Source organism: Genypterus blacodes, unplaced genomic scaffold, assembly GCF_046128005.1.
Source record: "Genypterus blacodes isolate CSIRO-AG114 ecotype Tasmania unplaced genomic scaffold, CSIRO-AGI_Gbla_v1 ptg000048l_1, whole genome shotgun sequence".
Taxonomy (NCBI): domain Eukaryota; kingdom Metazoa; phylum Chordata; class Actinopteri; order Ophidiiformes; family Ophidiidae; genus Genypterus; species Genypterus blacodes.
The window spans coordinates 3,287,535-3,303,331 of record NW_027466861.1 but is presented as its reverse complement, the minus strand read 5'-3'; the positions used below and the strand labels follow the sequence as shown (position 1 = coordinate 3,303,331).

Sequence of the window (15,797 nt, the reverse complement as noted above, 5' to 3'; positions counted from 1 at the left end):
TCAAGTGGAACAGGATTCCAAATACGAAGACGAAGACGTAAACGAGTTACATTTGAATGCATGTTGTCCACGTAGAGGTCAAAGCCAGGCTGTGTTATGACTGAACAAGGCTTCTAAAAAGGGTGTCGACCTCAGATAACCTCACCCCTGAACCAGATTTACTGGTTTTGATTCTATTATTCTATAATCTGTTGATGGATATGTAAGGCACGAGGTATTTCATCTATGACATCCACAATTAAAATGTGAGACAACTGGCGCTCCGGCTTGATTCACCCGGCTGTGTGTAAGTGTGTAAGTGGGCATAATTACACCAGGCAGCAGAAAGTCAATAGCTCGTTGTGCAGGTACACAGATCTGCCTGCTGGTTGACACAGAGGCTCGGGAGAAACAAAGCAGCCAAGCCAAACAGTGCGGACGAGGAGGGTGGAGTCTGCTCATTGTGACTGCGTGCCAGTGGTTCTACCTGTTCCTGCCGCTCCCAACCCACCGGCCCTCCCTGACTCGTCAGCTGATGAGGGATCGGCACGTCAGAGCACTTCTCCCTCGTCCGGGCTACCTTAAATCAAACGCCAAACTTTGTTGAAGGAGGAAGTGGCCAGGTGAAGCGTAAAGTCCATCCTCTGCACTTCAACCTTTGCTCTCTCTCACCACACTGGAAGGAGAGAGAGAGAGAGAGAAAGAAAGAGGAGTGGGCTTATATCTCATCTTCTTCTCCCCCACACCCTCCCTCCCTTCTGTCTGTCTCATGTTGCTTGAGGATATTGAATTGAGAGGGAACCTTCCGGCACCGACGGCAACATGGGGTCAGACGACACCTACAACTTTGTCTACAAAGGTGAGTCCTGATTGCTTAAGCTGTGATTGTACGGCGACATCAAGCGTATAAATATCACGATTTCTAGCTGTCAGCTCTGTTGTGATGTGTGAGCGCTCTGTTCCTGTTTCCCGGGACAACATGAAAGGAGGAAGTGAAAGCTTCATGTCCATCGGGCTGTAAATCTATTGACCTTTGACCCATTTTTGACAGATATCGTATGACTTTCTTGGAAAAATCTGTTTTCTGTTTCACCTCCAAGGGAATTTGTACTCCCTTCCCTCTCATTATACAAATTAGCTCAGTGCTCCATTCCATCCATTCCAATCTGAGTCCTGCCCCCGGGATGGATTACGCCACGTTCATGTGACGTAGCCGTATCCCGTGTCGAGTGACAGACAGCTTAGGTGTGATGGAGATTACATAAGTGGCCTAACACAGAGTACGATTACTGTTATGACTTTGCTGTCACGGATCATTTGCTGCCCTGAATAGAAATAGCCTTTTTTTTCTTCTCTCGGTTGAACCTGCTCTCCTGTCTGTACCCGTCTAGTGGTTTTGATCGGAGAGTCTGGCGTAGGAAAGAGCAACCTTCTCTCCCGCTTCACCAAAAACGAGTTCAACCGCGACAGCCGCACCACCATCGGCGTGGAGTTCAGCACTCGCACCGTCCATCTGGACCACTACAGCATCAAAGCTCAAATCTGGGACACGGCAGGCCTGGAGCGGTATAGGGCTATCACCTCAGCGTGGGTACACACACAAACACACACACACACAAACACACTGCTTTATACTATACCATGACCTGAACCTGTCCTCCTCGCCTTGCTGACCCCAGGTACTACAGGGGAGCGGTGGGAGCATTGCTGGTCTACGACATCAGCAAGCACCTGACCTACGAGAGCGCCGAGCGATGGCTTAAAGAGCTGTACGACCACGCAGACCCTCACATCGTGGTCATGCTGGTGGGCAACAAGAAGGACCTGGAGGCTCTCCGGACGGTCCCCAAGGAGGAGGCCGAGACGTTTGCGGGTGTGTAGCTCGCTCTGATCGACGTACGTGTTTATAGGTTTGATGTGTGTGGACTGACTGTGATGTTCTTTGTCATCTTAACACACACACAGAGAAGAAAGGGATCATGTTTACAGAGACATCAGCACTGGACTCCACCAACGTCGAGGCAGCTTTTCACGATGTCCTTGAAGGTACGCAGCTTCAGCCCCCAACGCACGTCAAACACCGTCTCTAGCTTCTTCTGTACTAAAGCCGCATCTGTGTGTTGACTTCCTGCAGGGATCCACAAGAAGGTGGCGAGCAAACAGGTGACCCGGGGCTCCATCAGCGCCGCCGGCCTGCCGGGCGGCATCGGGCCGCTCGGAGAGGCCAACAACAACAGCAAACCCTGCTGCAAAAACTGAGCTGAAACATCTTAACTGCAGCCAATCACACACACTCTGACTGTGTTTCCAGCTCTGACCTGATCTCATTCAGGCCCAATGTGAAGAGCAAGATACCTCTTCATCACCTCAGCCAATATACAGTACAAAATATAGGACAAAGATAAAGATAGGACACGCAGAGGATCTATGTTTTCTAAATTTGAATGTTTCTGGTGTGGGCGGCTGATGAGCGGCTCGTACTGCGACGGCTTTGTGTCTTTATTTGTAAAACAGGGATCATAAAAGGTTTTCATGCTTTTGTAAAAGAATGAGATTGACTTTGAATAAATTATTTGTATACGTATTGTCCTAGTGTGTAATTACAGTTCGAGATACGCCGCAGGCCGCCGATAAGAAGCCGGATATGAAGCGGGTCGTTTGTGCTCTGCCCCTGTCTGCCTGTAGATGGCAGCGCTGATGCTTAAAGTTGGGATTGAAAGCATGGGGACTGATCTGATCCGTGGGTCTGTGGGTTTGTTTCCCACCTTCCTCTCCTCATTAGCTCATTATGTTCCACACCGCTGTCTCATCGCTTACGTTTCATTCCGTCAATGAACTTGGTGTTTCGTTCGTGCGATGGGGTGAGGCGAGGGGGGGGGGGTTCGTTGTGGTCGCCATGGTTACAAACCCTGCCTGACAAAGTAATCGACACATGCTTTTGATGAAAATAATTCATGTACACCTCGTCTATGAATAGTAAATTCAGTCACAGATCTTGTGTGAGTGTGTGTGAGTGTGTGTGCGTGCATGTGTGTGTGTGTGTGTGTGATGTTAAACTGGAGTTGCTCTTTTGGCTGAGAGAATGTAAATCAACAGCAGTGGTGCTTAATGACATCCTGGACAGAATCTGCTCTATCTCCTCCCTGCAGACGAGCATATGGGATCTGTGTGTGTGTGTGTGTGTGTTTCTCTCTGTTGTCCTCCAGCAAGATTTCTCAACAACACATCATTTTTGCCACAGTGAAATGCCACTAAACCTTCACAAAAACACACACTTCCATTGAGTTTGTGTCATAAATATGCGATGTATCTGCACCGGGCTGTAAATGCTGAATGATGTTCCGTGAGTAATTATATTTTATTGGGCAGAGTAAAGTTTTGTGAGCCTCTGGTTGAAGCACCGCTGCTGCTGCACACGCTGAACACATCCGTCATCAAATCTGCAGCCTGGAGGTGGAAGTTTCTTTGTTCTTTGTGCTTTGATACTAAACTCAACCATCAGGTGAGGTTTTCCCTCATTTCATGGAATTCCCGCACACGCTGTCCCGACTCCGCCTCCAAGGTAAAGCGCTCCGGGGCTGCAGGAAGAGCGTCTTTATTGCGTGCACGTGTGGGCTGTTACTCGTGCGTTCCCAGACACGTGCGGCCTGTAAAGGTGCGCCTGAGTGATGAGTGGCATCTTTAACACCAAACGCAGAGCCGCGCGTCTCCAGTTAACCCTTCCTCTCCCCCCGGCTGCGCTTTCTTGTCCTCCAGGAATGTACACTTGCACACCGTCACATCTGCTGGGTTTTATTGTGACCTTTGTGTCGGCGTGACCTTTGACCCAGCGGAGCGCAAACTTTCCTCTTAAATCCGAGCTCATGGAATCCATCATTTCTCTCTCTCTCTCTCTCTCTCTCTCTTTCTCTCTGTCGCCTTTTCTTCTCTCTCGCTTTATAATTCCACAGACTTTTCCCTGACTTGCTGCCAGGTGTTATATTGCATACCATACCATATATGTCTCCTGTGTTTGTGCGAGCGTTTGTTTGTGTGCCCGTTTGTCAGTAACACACACACACACACACATACACACACTTTTTGTCTCTTTGTTTCTCGACGCAGCAGGAGTGAGATGGAATTAACTCAATGGGAATTCTTCTTAATCCTCTGCATTGACAGAGAACACAGAGACATCATCAAATCACACACACTCACACACACACACACACACACACGCTTTGTGCCCATATGTGTGTTTATCATAAGAATCTGTTGACTTCAGTGGAACATCTAGATTTGTTAAGTTAACATTGTATTGAGATGGATGTTTTTCTGTCTGCTGTCTTGTCTGTTTGTATCTGTGTGTGTGTGTGTGTGTGTGTGTGTGTGTGTGTGTGTGTGTGTGTGTGTGTGTGTGTGTGTGTGTGTGTGTGTGTGTGTGTGTGTGCGCGCGCGCAGACACATGAAACACTGCTTCAAATGTGAGTGGATTCCTCCTGCGTTCTGCATCTGGAGGAGTGTGTTTACGCCGAACACAAATTTGAGATTTCCACACCACATAAATAGAATCAAAGTCAATTCGCGCTGATTACCATGGTGATGTTGTTATGGCGACCAATCAAAGGGAGAGGTGAGCTGATGGGTGGCTGTGTTGTCAGGCTCTCCTCTCCCCAAAAAATGTGTGGCGGCGGCGGTTGGAGCGAGCTGAGAGGTGGAATAATGCGGCGAGGTGATTAGACAGAGAGAGCGTTGGAAGAATAACGGCGTCTGTCCCTCGCACTGCTCAGTCTGAGCTTGTTATTAGATTAAAGAGCGCCCTGTGTGTGTCTGTGTGTGTGTGTGACTTCCTGTGTTTACCTGCCTATACACTCTACCTAATTAGCTCCTTTCATTTGGAGAGGCCGCCGCCGCCGTGCTTGGCCGCCTGGATTCAAGGCCCCAGCTGAGGCCACCGGGTTCCTTTCAGTCGCACAATTAAACAGGTCGGCGGCAGCAAACGCATCCGCTTAACATAATATAACATACCTCTGTTGCCATGACAGCCGCGGTGTTTGTGAGTCCAAATGTGCCGCCGGGTGTAAAGTGATGCATTGTGGGCTGTAACCGGCGTAGATGAAGGGAGCGTCATTAACGTGTTTGCCGTTGTTGACAGGTGATCCGCTCTCAGGTGCCAGCTGGTTAACTTAACTTGACGCCTTCCCGCTTGAATGTGACGACATCTGCAGAGCTGGGAGCCGATCATGATTATCACATGGTGCGACATGCTCAATCACATTAGCGCGGCAGGTTGCGGGTGTGTAAAAACGTGACATTTCCCAAGTGTTCATCTTCAGCGCTAATGATTACGCTAAATGTGATGATTTTCAGGGGAAATTATATCCAAGATTACAGACGTTTGAGTTTGTTTGTGGATATATTCACGTACCAGAGCCACAGTCTGTAGAATAAATGGATGAATATGTTCAACGTTCACTTTTTAGGGTGGTGTGGTTGGTCACAGCATAATGAAGCTCTATTTCTGTCTTTGCACTGTTCCAGAAGCCCTATGGAGTTCCACAAGGGTCCATTCTAAGACCTGGCGAGCTTCACTTAAAGCTATGATTGCTTTCCTTTACTCAGCTCTTACACTTTTTAAGATAGACAACACCTGCATGGGCGAAAGCAAGAAAAGGGAACTCCCAAGAGTGTGACTCTGGGACAAACCTTTAAGTGAGAGAGGGAAAGAGAGACAGAGAGAGAGAGAGAGAGAGAGAGACCGAGAGACCTTTCAGCTGTTCCCTCCGACAAAGGGGGGAAAAAAAGCATTAATACCACCCGGGCCCTCAAAAGTGCTCTGCTCTTTCTCAACGGAACACGAAACGTCTGGCAATACAGTAAGTGACAAACAGGGCGGGTAAATTGAGTTTGTGAGTCGATATTTCCATGTGTGTGTGTTTCTCTGCTTTCACGGCTTTTTGTTCCAGGGAGCCGTTTTTGATGGAAGCACCGTGCAAATGAAGACTCACCCAGGAGATAAAGAGAGGTGTGTGTGTGTGTGTGTGTGTGTGTGTGTGTGTGTGTGTGTTCACGTGCTCACGTGCTCGAGCTGCTGTGTTCCTGTCTCAACAGAATCATGTTCACTAATTCAAAGACGAGAGGAGAAGAGCACAGAGAAACACAAACCAGTTGTTGGAATGGACAGCAGCCCGGGCCGAGCCTCCCCTGGAGTGGTGGATTGTGGGAAAACACATGTTGTTGTTCTTTTTCCGGTCAGAGAGGAGAAACATTCTTGGCGTGAGGACAGGAGAGTTGAACCCAGGTCACGCTGCCAAAAGCTCCAGCATATCTGAACCCTCAGAGGGTGTGTGTGTGTGTGTGTGTGTGTGTGTGTGTGTGTGTGTGTGTGTGACAGACTCTGATGTTTGCAGCTGGACCGTGTGGCCGTCCGTTTCCTCTCCACACACTCAAATCTCCTGGACGCATCTGAAAAATCCCAAACCCCCAGAGAGACGAGATGAGGATGGGAAACGATTTGCAGAGGGGCGAAGAAGAAGAACAGAGACTCCAAGTCCCAGTCTGGCTGCAGGAGAGGAAGGACCCCTCCTCTCCCTCCCCCGCCCCCCCACCCCCCCTCCTCTTCCTTCCCCCCCCCAATGCAAAATGAATCACTTAAGTTTAGATTAAATGTGATTCACTCTCTGCAGATTGCTGGCTAGAGTTACACTGTATCAAACACAAAGAGGGTGTGTGTGTGTGTGTGTGTGTGTGTGTGTGTGTGTGTGTTCCGGCTGGTATACGTCGGTGTTTAAGGTAATTCCTCGTGTTTACTGAATGAAAAACAGATTCCTGGTGGATCACACGGGAGCAGCGGAGTGTGACTTTTGCAAGAATCGTGAGGAGGAGGAGGAGGAGGAGGAAGAGGAGGGTAGTTAGGAGGAGGGAATCCAGATGGGAAGGAGCAGCATCGTAGCTGCAGGAGAGAGACGGAGAGGAGAGGGGGTGGAGGAGAGGACGCTCATACACACACTCACACACATACATACATACATACACACACACACGCCGCATCTCGGGCTGGATATGTGCGAGACTTTTGCGACACACTGACTGAACGCTCGGATCCTCTCGGCGCCGTCATGTATTTCGGTACGTAAACGACGCGATGTGCTTTCATCGATAATCGATAATCAGGTGCAGTCACTTGTTGCTGTGCTGTGTGTGTTCGTGTCTGTGTGTGTGTGTCATGGATGTATCCGCTTTATCTCCCCGCGTGCTGGGATAAGAGGCTGCGGGTCATTAAAGTGCACTTTGTTGTGTTTGTGCGCTTTATTACACAACTAGAGGGTTTAATTTTGCGCTCTAAACACCGGAAACACTTAATTACAAAGTAAGATAAAGTGTGACCACTGCTGAGCGTGTGTGTGTGTGGCCGCCATAGAAGTGTGTGTGTGCGAACCTGTGTTTAATCTCTACACAAATTCTAGTCATTTTTAACAAGAACACGTTAGGTCTCTCTCTCTCTCTCTCTCTCTCTCTCTCTCTCTCTCTCTCTCTCTCTCTCTCTCTCTCTCTCTCATACGCACGCACGACAGGACCTACGTTAGTTAGAGGCAATCAGGCTCATGGAGTAGCGTGTGCGTGTGTGTGTGTGTGTGTGTGTCTGCATGCGTGTGTGTGCCCGCGCGCTCCGAGCTTTAGTGATTATTGTGATTACACATTCTGAATCAAACTATAATCAAGCTCGGAGAACACGGGAAGCACAAAACAAGCCTCCATCATCAAACTACACAAACAACACGCTCACCACACACACACACACACACACACACACTCACCCACTCTAGAGCGTGCGCCTGTGTGTGTTAGTGAAATTGTATATATGAATAATTAATATAATAATCTAATGTAATGCAGCTGAGACAGTCTCATGAGTCTTATGAGGAAATCGTGTCAATAAATCTGAGAAGTTTTCACATCCTCTCATTATTCACAGATGTTTAACCTTTTCAATTGTTCCATTTCACATCAGTTTCCTTTGTGTTTTGCTGTAGTCTATGGCATTAAAACCATAAATGGGCTCCATGTTGTGTTAATGTTCATCCCAGGCCCAGACAGGCTCAGTCTCACTCTGATAATGAGACAGAAACACTCCGACACTTAAATGCTTTGTTGTTTCTTATCATTATTATTATTATAAGATACTATTGTTATATTTTTGTCTAGAATTGAACCTATTGATTGATGGGACAATTCCAATTTCATAATGTAAAGAAATCATTTTATAAAATCCTGGCTCTGGATTGTCAGTAAGCTGGACCGGGTTCTTCCTCACAATCACAACAAATGTGGCTCAGTTTCCTGTTCCCGCTCCTTCATTACAGCCTAGATTCCCTCTAATTGCGTCTCCCTGTCAGGTTTTCATCACCGTGCAATCAGGTGGAGCTCATAGAGTTGTTACACCATATGCCGCTCTGTCTACCTGTCTCCTCCTTGCTGTCTCCCGTCTCCTAGGTAATGTGTGCCAGCAGAGCGCTCTGCCTCTGCCGCTGCCATCGCCGCTGGCCCGTCCCACGCTGGGCAGGACCCAGCCGTGCCCAGACCCCAAGCCCCTCCTCCCCTTTCACCTGCTGCCCGGCTTCAGTGACGTGAGTAAGGTCGGTGGTGGTCGCGATTGCCATGGCAACCGCGCTCTCTCCAACACTTTGCCGTAACCCCTCATGTTGCCCCTTGCACCTATTTGGTATAGGTTCATCCGGCCCTGCGTAGTTGTTTGCAGCACACAGATGTCTGAGCGCGCTGCCTACACCTTTCCAAATATATCACTTCTGATGCAGAGTGGTGACATTTCCACACAACCTGGGGGGGGGGGGGAGGAAGAGGAGGAGGAGGGGAGGGAGGAAGCTGGAGCCTGAGTATTCCTCACACACGGCTGGAAAACACTCAAACTGGCCAACTCTGAGTCGGCGAGGAGAGTCGATCTGTCGGGGGAGAGTGAGATGTAAGGTCTGTGGGAAATGGCATTGTGTCTGGTGTAGCACACACACATACACACACACACACACACACACATGCACACGCTCTGTGAGTAACTGACTGAGACGACACAGCCCCAGACGTATTTGCTGATGTAAAGCCACTCAGACGCCCATCGGGGTGCGAGTGAATGAGTGCTCGCCGGCGAAATTGACCACTTGGCTTTTGTTTCTCCCCCTTTGCTTTACTTTGGTCTCATCTCTGAGCTGCAATGTGAAGGAAGGAGGGAGAGAAATTGAGGGCTTGGAGGTAGCGAGAGAGGAGGGGGTGAATATATGTGTGTGTGTGTGTGTGTGTGTGAGCTGCATATGTGTGTGTCATCTCTGCTTCTGTCAGAAAGACATTTTGCCACCCGATGTGGAACCAAACAGACACCTGTCCAGGTTTTGATTTGAATCCTTTTCACCCTGCGCTCCTTTCACTCCTGTCCGCTGCCTTTTCATCCTCCTCTCCACTTTTGTGCGCTTCACTTTTGCTTTTCTCTCCCTCCACTTTATCTCCCGCTGTCATCTTCCTCCTCCAGGCCCTCCTCTCACACACACTCTTCCTCGCTTGTGGTGTTTGCGGCGTTTCCTCCATCCATCATGTCCTCCGCTCCACACTCACTCCCTTCCCTTCTTTCCTCTCCCTGTCTCCTTCTCCTCCTTCAAAAAATTTAAAAAATGAACAATTGTTAATCACTCCGGTCTCCTTCCTGTTCTTTCAGGCGTCTCCCCTAAATCGCTCTGCAATTACATCATCATTGTAATCCCAGACCTCAAATCTGATCTCTATTTATGACATGAACATTTGGAGTGTACACGAAAGAAAGCAGTGGCTAAATTAATAAAACACACACAAAAATCCCCTTCAACGGGCCCCTCAGCTCTTTTTGTGCATGTGTGTGTGTGTGTGCGTGTGTTATTATAGTGACTAAACACATCAGATATCAGCGTTAAAAAAAGATGAATTTCCTCTGCAAATGTCACCATTTTTGAGAGAGTGAGGTGATTGAGGAGTGTGTCAATGCCACTGAAAGGACACTGGAGGCTTCGCTCAATATGCAAAGTGGAAAATAGGAATCTTCTTGTGTGAGTTGTGCTCAAGGGCGAGTTAATGTGCGAGGAGAGAGCGTCGACTTTCCCACCGCTAGAGCGACCGTAGTGTAAGTAATGAGAATCTACTTCCTACAGTGATTCTGATTTGAACCTGTGGGTGTTAAGTAAGTGGGCACAGAGATGAACTCTGACTGGCTGCAGTTTCTGTTTGAATGTGTGTTTGTGCATGTGTGTGTGTGTATGAGTGTGTGTGTGTGTGTTTGTGTGTGCGTCTGCAACCGTGAGGCTCTACGCATCAGTTTGTTTGGTGCCCACATGTGGAGTTGTCATGGTTACTGTTTTGTATGTATGTGTGTGTGTGTGTGTGTGTTTAAGTGTGCGAGTCAGATTCAGCACTTTTAATTGTGACTTCACCGCACACTTGGCTCCTGTTTTGACAAGGTGGCGGTTGCGTGTTTTTTTTGTGCTCGAGCAAACAGGGCGTGTAATCACAAAGGCTGCGAACGTCGGCGGCTTGTTCGTCAAGACGACGGCTAAATCCGGCAACATTCATCATTGTGCAGATGGAGGTCAGTGCCTGAGCTCCAGGTGAAAGTCTGCTTTCCCTCACCAAACCATATGTTTGTAGCATACCTCCATCCCTGCAGCTAAATGCCTCTGACAGGGCCGTATGGTCGGGGGGGGGGGGGGGGGTGAGGGGGTCACATGTACGCTGGGTCCTTACATGGCAGAGAAGGAGGCTGAGAGCGGGCGCCGTCCCTCACAGGGACTTTGATCAGGCGGCGGATCGGGGCGAGGCTCAGAGTTCAGAGGGCAGCAGAGGGAGGGGTGAGGTCTGTGGCATGTATGATGGAAGGTCAGAGGTCGATCCGGAGTCCTGGAACCGAGGAGAGACACACTCCGCCTTTCATCAGTGTGTTTACACTGTGCTTATCAATCAATCAATCATCAGAAAGGCTTCCTGGGTGTGTGCTTGGTTAGGTTTGATGGCAGCTTTGTGCAGCTGGACGTGGATCAGCTGGAGGAAGCAGCGTGTTATATACGGCCTCATTTATCCTTCCAGCAGCTAATGGTCCTGAAGCATAATAATGTGCGGCATGCTCAGATATGTGACGTCGTTAACGTGCTCATACACACATCCATGCTTACACACACACACACACAGGCGTTTTTCACTTTAACAGCCTGTTTCTTTACACATAAAGAAGCCTAGTTAAAGGTTGAGACGTCTCTAATTTGATCATTACTTTCAATCCCGCAGCGCAAGGATCATAAAACCTTTAAAAATTCATTTCTGAATAGACTACTTACTGCCTGCACCTTTTTAACTGTCTGAGTAGAACGACCAGAGCCCAGCAGGAGCAGCAGGGTGGGTTTGTTTGAGACTGGGAGATCTGGGTGAACTGGGCGAGGCTGCTTTGACCTTTTCACCTCACAGCCTCTAACCTGAGACATCCTGGATCGTCGTCGGTGTGCACACAGGCCATTGTTCAAACGTTCCTCGCTGGTGTTGTGCAACCCTAACCCCGTGTTTGGTCCCTTTTGTCTCAGATGGATCACGTCCACAAAGCCCTGGGCGCCCCGGGCTGCTTCGGCCTCGTCTCCTCCCTGAAGAGGAAGGCGAGCTCCTGTGGCGTTTGTCGAATCAGATTCAACTCTGAGGTACAGGTGCTGTGAGAGGAACACCTTTGTTGCTCATTTGTTTGGTCTCTTTTGTTTCTCTCACACACACACACACACCCTGACTTGACACTTGAACAGATGAACAACCTTGTGATCGTTTCAAGTCGAACAGTTTATCAATAGAGGGGCTCATACCTCCATCAAGGCCGAACAGTCCTCCAATCATGACTCCATCTCTCTATTGACCAGACAGACAAAATTCATTATTACTATTACATCACCACCATCAGGCCGAACAGAACCAGTCTCCTGAAAATCATATTGTTGATAATAAATAGTCACATATAATTGTGGTTTGACTGTTTGTTGTTGTTGTTGTTGTTGTTGTTGTGCACACAGGCGCAGGCGTCGTCCCATTACAGCGGCACCAAGCACGCAAAGCGGCTGAAAGCTCTGGACGCCACCGATTCTAAGATCAGGACCTCTGAACCCGTCGCCATGGAAACCACATCGCAAATCCTGTCGTCGCCCTCCTCGCAGCCCTGCGGCTCCGACGCAGCGTCGGGAGGTGGGCGTGTGTGTGTGGGCGTGTGTGCGCGGATGTATGGCATCTGCTGCATCTGCTCATATCAGGAGAGTGTTTGTGTGTGTGTGTGTGTTTGTGAAAAGGCCGGATCTTCAACCATGCAGCTTAAGCTTCTTTTCACTGTCACGACTTTAACTCTTTCATGTGATGAACCTCCCACTGCTCTGGTATTTACACCGGAGGGATTAAAGTTTCATGTCTGCATAACGTTTACTCGTTCACTGACCTCACTGGATTAGAACCACAGAGCAAACATGCAGAGTACAGAAGCATCGACATCGAGGTGTGTTAAAGCTTTTGTCAACTGCTTTGCAAACCGTATGCAAATATATAAGTGTTTGTGTGTGTGTGTGCGGCAGTCCTGATGTGCAGCTTTTGCCTGTGTGGGAGTTTGAGGAATGAAAATAACACATTTCGCTGCGAGCTAAAGAGCAAAAGATCGCACTTGAACGCCACTAAAAAAAATGAGAGTTTGTTTGCGAGAGAGAAAGTGAGCGGATGAGGCTGAGTGATCATTCCCAGCTTGGAGTTCGTTTAAGGGGAGTGGATGAGACGGCGGCGCTCTGAGCTCTCTGAAGGCTGCTTATAGCAGAGAAACAGCCTCGTCGGCCTGCGCGGGAGCAGAATCAGTGGCAGCAAACAGACACCCACTCAGCCAGGCAGAGATAATCATTGTTATTAGCAAAGAGCGGATTCTTAAATCAGCACGACGCACTCCAGGGAAGCTCTAGGAGTCGGATAATAGAGCCAAGCCGTCTCCAGATAGAGCGGCTCGTTTCATTTGAAGGTGGAAGCAGATCGTCCCGGGAAACAATTGATTGTTAGTAAAGATTGCAGAGGATTGTGGAACTGGCGATGGGGCGGCGTCCGGCTGACAGGAAGTGGAGGAATCGCTGCTTTAGAGTTTCAGCTGAGGTGAAGGAAAGTCAATGGGAGAAATAGAGTCATCACCTTTCTCCCAGCTGTCATTCCCTATCATGGAGCCACACACACTTTCTCACCTTCCACACATATCCTACACACACACACATCACACACACCGGCTCAGAAATGTGATGTGTTTTTATTCTGGGTTCATTTTAGAGCTCGCCGTGCCCAACCTCGACTCGGATGTAGTGGCAGCGAGCTGTGGTGGCGACGACGACACAGAAACCGTGAAAATACCCGTCCAACCCTCTCTGTCTCCTGGCCCGGCGGCGGAGGGGGAGACGCGGGAGGGAGGAGAGGCGGAGGCAGAGGAGGAGACGGAAGAGGAGAAAGCTCGCCGGCTCCTCTACTGCTCCCTCTGCAAGGTGGCGGTCAACTCCGCCTCCCAACTGCAGGCCCACAACAGCGGTGAGAAACGTTCAAAGTTCAACCTCTGACCCCTTCCTGACCCCGTTCCTGAACTCTAATCACCTGACGTCTCTTTTCTATCCGCTCAGGCACCAAGCACAAGACCATGCTGGAGGCCAGGAGCGGCGGCGGAGCCATCAAGTCCTTCCCCAGGTCGGGGGTCAAGGCCAAGTTGGCCGCGCCGTCCGAGGTGTCGACCGGACTCCAGAACAAAACCTTCCACTGTGAGATCTGCGACGTGCACGTCAACTCTGAGACTCAACTCAAACAGGTCAGTGGATGGAAACCAGAGCAGCATTCCGGTTCGGTAACCTGGAGACCAAATGGACGTATACATGGAAATAATAGGAATCCGACATTCTTTGACTATTCTCGACTTGATGTCTTGTCGGAATTTGAGTAGATTCCAGATTCTAACCACGTAATCTAGATTTGATACTGGGAGCAAGACTCTGACTCATATTATGGAAGTTTGAACGTGTAAAGTTAGCAGGAAACTGAGCCGAAAACCAACTTTCATCCATCGTTCATCACAGAAAGGAACTTTGGCCCTGTGCATATTTTACACCGGCGTATCCCGTGGCGACCGCAGCGTGAACGTTCCGCACCTGTTGCTTCGGGTCAGTCGGAATCACAGCACAATGATTCCGGCCCTCGCCAATTTTCAGCGGGGCGCCGGAATGTGCTGTTAGTGTCTGTGAGCGTGACGCGACTGCAGAGCGCCCGTCGCTGTAATCAGCACCGCCGAGAAAGTTAACTTTGGCCAGGTGCTCATGAATATTGAGCGACTCGCGGTTGATTGCAGTAGCCATCGCCATCTGTGTGTGCCTGTCAATCAAAACCAGGAAGATTTTCAGCCCCGCCCCTCATGAATAGTTTGAATCTGAATATGAAATTTCTTCCTCTCTGCTAATTATTTATGTGTTGATTTGGCTTCCGTGTGTGTGTGTGTTTGTGTGTGTGTGTGTGTGTGTGTGTGTGTGTGTGTGTGTGTGTGTGTGTCCGCCTCTCTAGCACATCAGCAGCAGGAGACACAAGGACAGAGCAGCAGGTAAACCGGCCAAGCCTAAATTCAGCCCGTACACGCCCATCCAGCGCCACCAGAGCTTTCAGGCAGTGAGTACGCCGCCACACCAACGCTCCGTTTGCTTTACATCTGTCGCCACAGATTGGCTTTTGTTTGACCGTTTCTGTTCTTCTTTGTCAGATTCGACTGGCTCTGAGGAAGAACCAAGACCTGACCAAACCTCTGGCCTCCTGCCTTCTACAACGTCAAATCTCTGTGGCCGCCGCCATGGCCGCCCTGCCCGCCCTGACGCCCTTCCCTCTTCGACCCGCCTCCAATTCCAGCCCCGCCTTGTTTCAGACTCAGCCCCTCCCCCATGCCCTGCTGCATCCGGGCGCCGCCTCCACCATCTGTCACCCGACGCACACGCCCGTCCTGTTCACTCGCTACTGACCCAAATCTAAGCTGAGACCTGAATCAGATGTGATGATAATGATGATGATAATGATGATGATGATTATGATGATGAGATCTTCATCTTACTGTATTCCTTGCACCAACACTTACTGTGAGTCTCCCGGACCAAGACTGAAGATTATTTTGGAGACCAGAATCACGGAAGATGTATAAAAAACAAGAGTGTAAAAACAGAGTATTTTCTGACGTGTGTGTGTGTGTGTGTGTGTGTGTGTGTGTGTGTGTGTGTGTGTGTGTGTGTGAGTCCAAGCATGTTTGAATCGAGATGTTTATCCTTTTCCAATAAACAGTAATGTGGACTCACGGTGCAGAAACTTATTGATGAGTTTAAAATGTGTCCCAGGATCATTCTCACCATTTAAACGCCTCCAAATGTTGCTTTGCATTCAGTGAATCATGAGTTTAATATCGATTCAATTAAATATGGTCTTTATCACATGGTTGGATACTTCTTCTTTCTCCCCACCACCCAGCAGGATCGTTCCATACAGTGCAGCTCCGTGCGTTCACGTTCACCCAGACGATCCCAGACTCTGACCTGAGCTCCTCTTCCTCCTCCTCCTCCTCTTCCCCTGATGCTGAGCAGCACTGAGCTTAATCCCCTGGTCCCCATTCAGGTATTTAGCCTAATAAAACAAAACCCCAACAAAGACGGGGATCTCCAGAACCTTTATTTGGCCGCAGATGGAGATGTTTGTGATTTAGAACTTCTTAAGCAGATAAACCCTCAGCCCTGCTCGCTCTCTGTCTCTCTCTCTGT

At 49.2% G+C, this 15,797-nt stretch overlaps 2 protein-coding genes across 2 annotated transcripts; both read left to right on the top strand.

Moving 5' to 3' along the window:
* The first annotated feature begins 321 nt into the window (after positions 1 to 321).
* On the top strand, positions 322 to 2,564 carry LOC143000492 (ras-related protein Rab-25-like). Its single transcript, XM_076149831.1, has 5 exons — positions 322 to 838; positions 1,371 to 1,566; positions 1,659 to 1,852; positions 1,945 to 2,025; positions 2,114 to 2,564. The coding sequence occupies exons 1-5, from the start codon at positions 802 to 804 to the stop codon at positions 2,236 to 2,238; spliced, it is 633 nt and encodes a 210-aa protein (XP_076005946.1). The 5' UTR covers positions 322 to 801; the 3' UTR covers positions 2,239 to 2,564.
* A 4,092-nt stretch (positions 2,565 to 6,656) lies between these two features.
* LOC143000564 (zinc finger protein 385D-like) lies at positions 6,657 to 15,428 on the top strand. Its single transcript, XM_076149936.1, has 8 exons — positions 6,657 to 7,086; positions 8,452 to 8,585; positions 11,562 to 11,672; positions 12,033 to 12,201; positions 13,303 to 13,554; positions 13,644 to 13,825; positions 14,569 to 14,670; positions 14,762 to 15,428. The coding sequence occupies exons 1-8, from the start codon at positions 7,077 to 7,079 to the stop codon at positions 15,011 to 15,013; spliced, it is 1,212 nt and encodes a 403-aa protein (XP_076006051.1). The 5' UTR covers positions 6,657 to 7,076; the 3' UTR covers positions 15,014 to 15,428.
* Positions 15,429 to 15,797: the final 369 nt, after the last annotated feature.

Bases quoted from the DNA above. Each gene is read 5' to 3' on its own strand.
- LOC143000492 (XM_076149831.1), top strand. From the start codon at position 802: ATGGGGTCAGACGACACCTACAACTTTGTCTACAAAG. The intron at 1,567-1,658 runs GTGGGTACACAC...TGCTGACCCCAG, and splicing joins TATAGGGCTATCACCTCAGC to GTACTACAGGGGAGCGGTGG. The intron at 1,853-1,944 runs GTGTGTAGCTCG...ACACACACACAG, and splicing joins GGAGGCCGAGACGTTTGCGG to AGAAGAAAGGGATCATGTTT.
- LOC143000564 (XM_076149936.1), top strand. The intron at 13,555-13,643 runs GTGAGAAACGTT...CTATCCGCTCAG, and splicing joins ACTGCAGGCCCACAACAGCG to GCACCAAGCACAAGACCATG. The intron at 14,671-14,761 runs GTGAGTACGCCG...CTTCTTTGTCAG, and splicing joins GCCACCAGAGCTTTCAGGCA to ATTCGACTGGCTCTGAGGAA.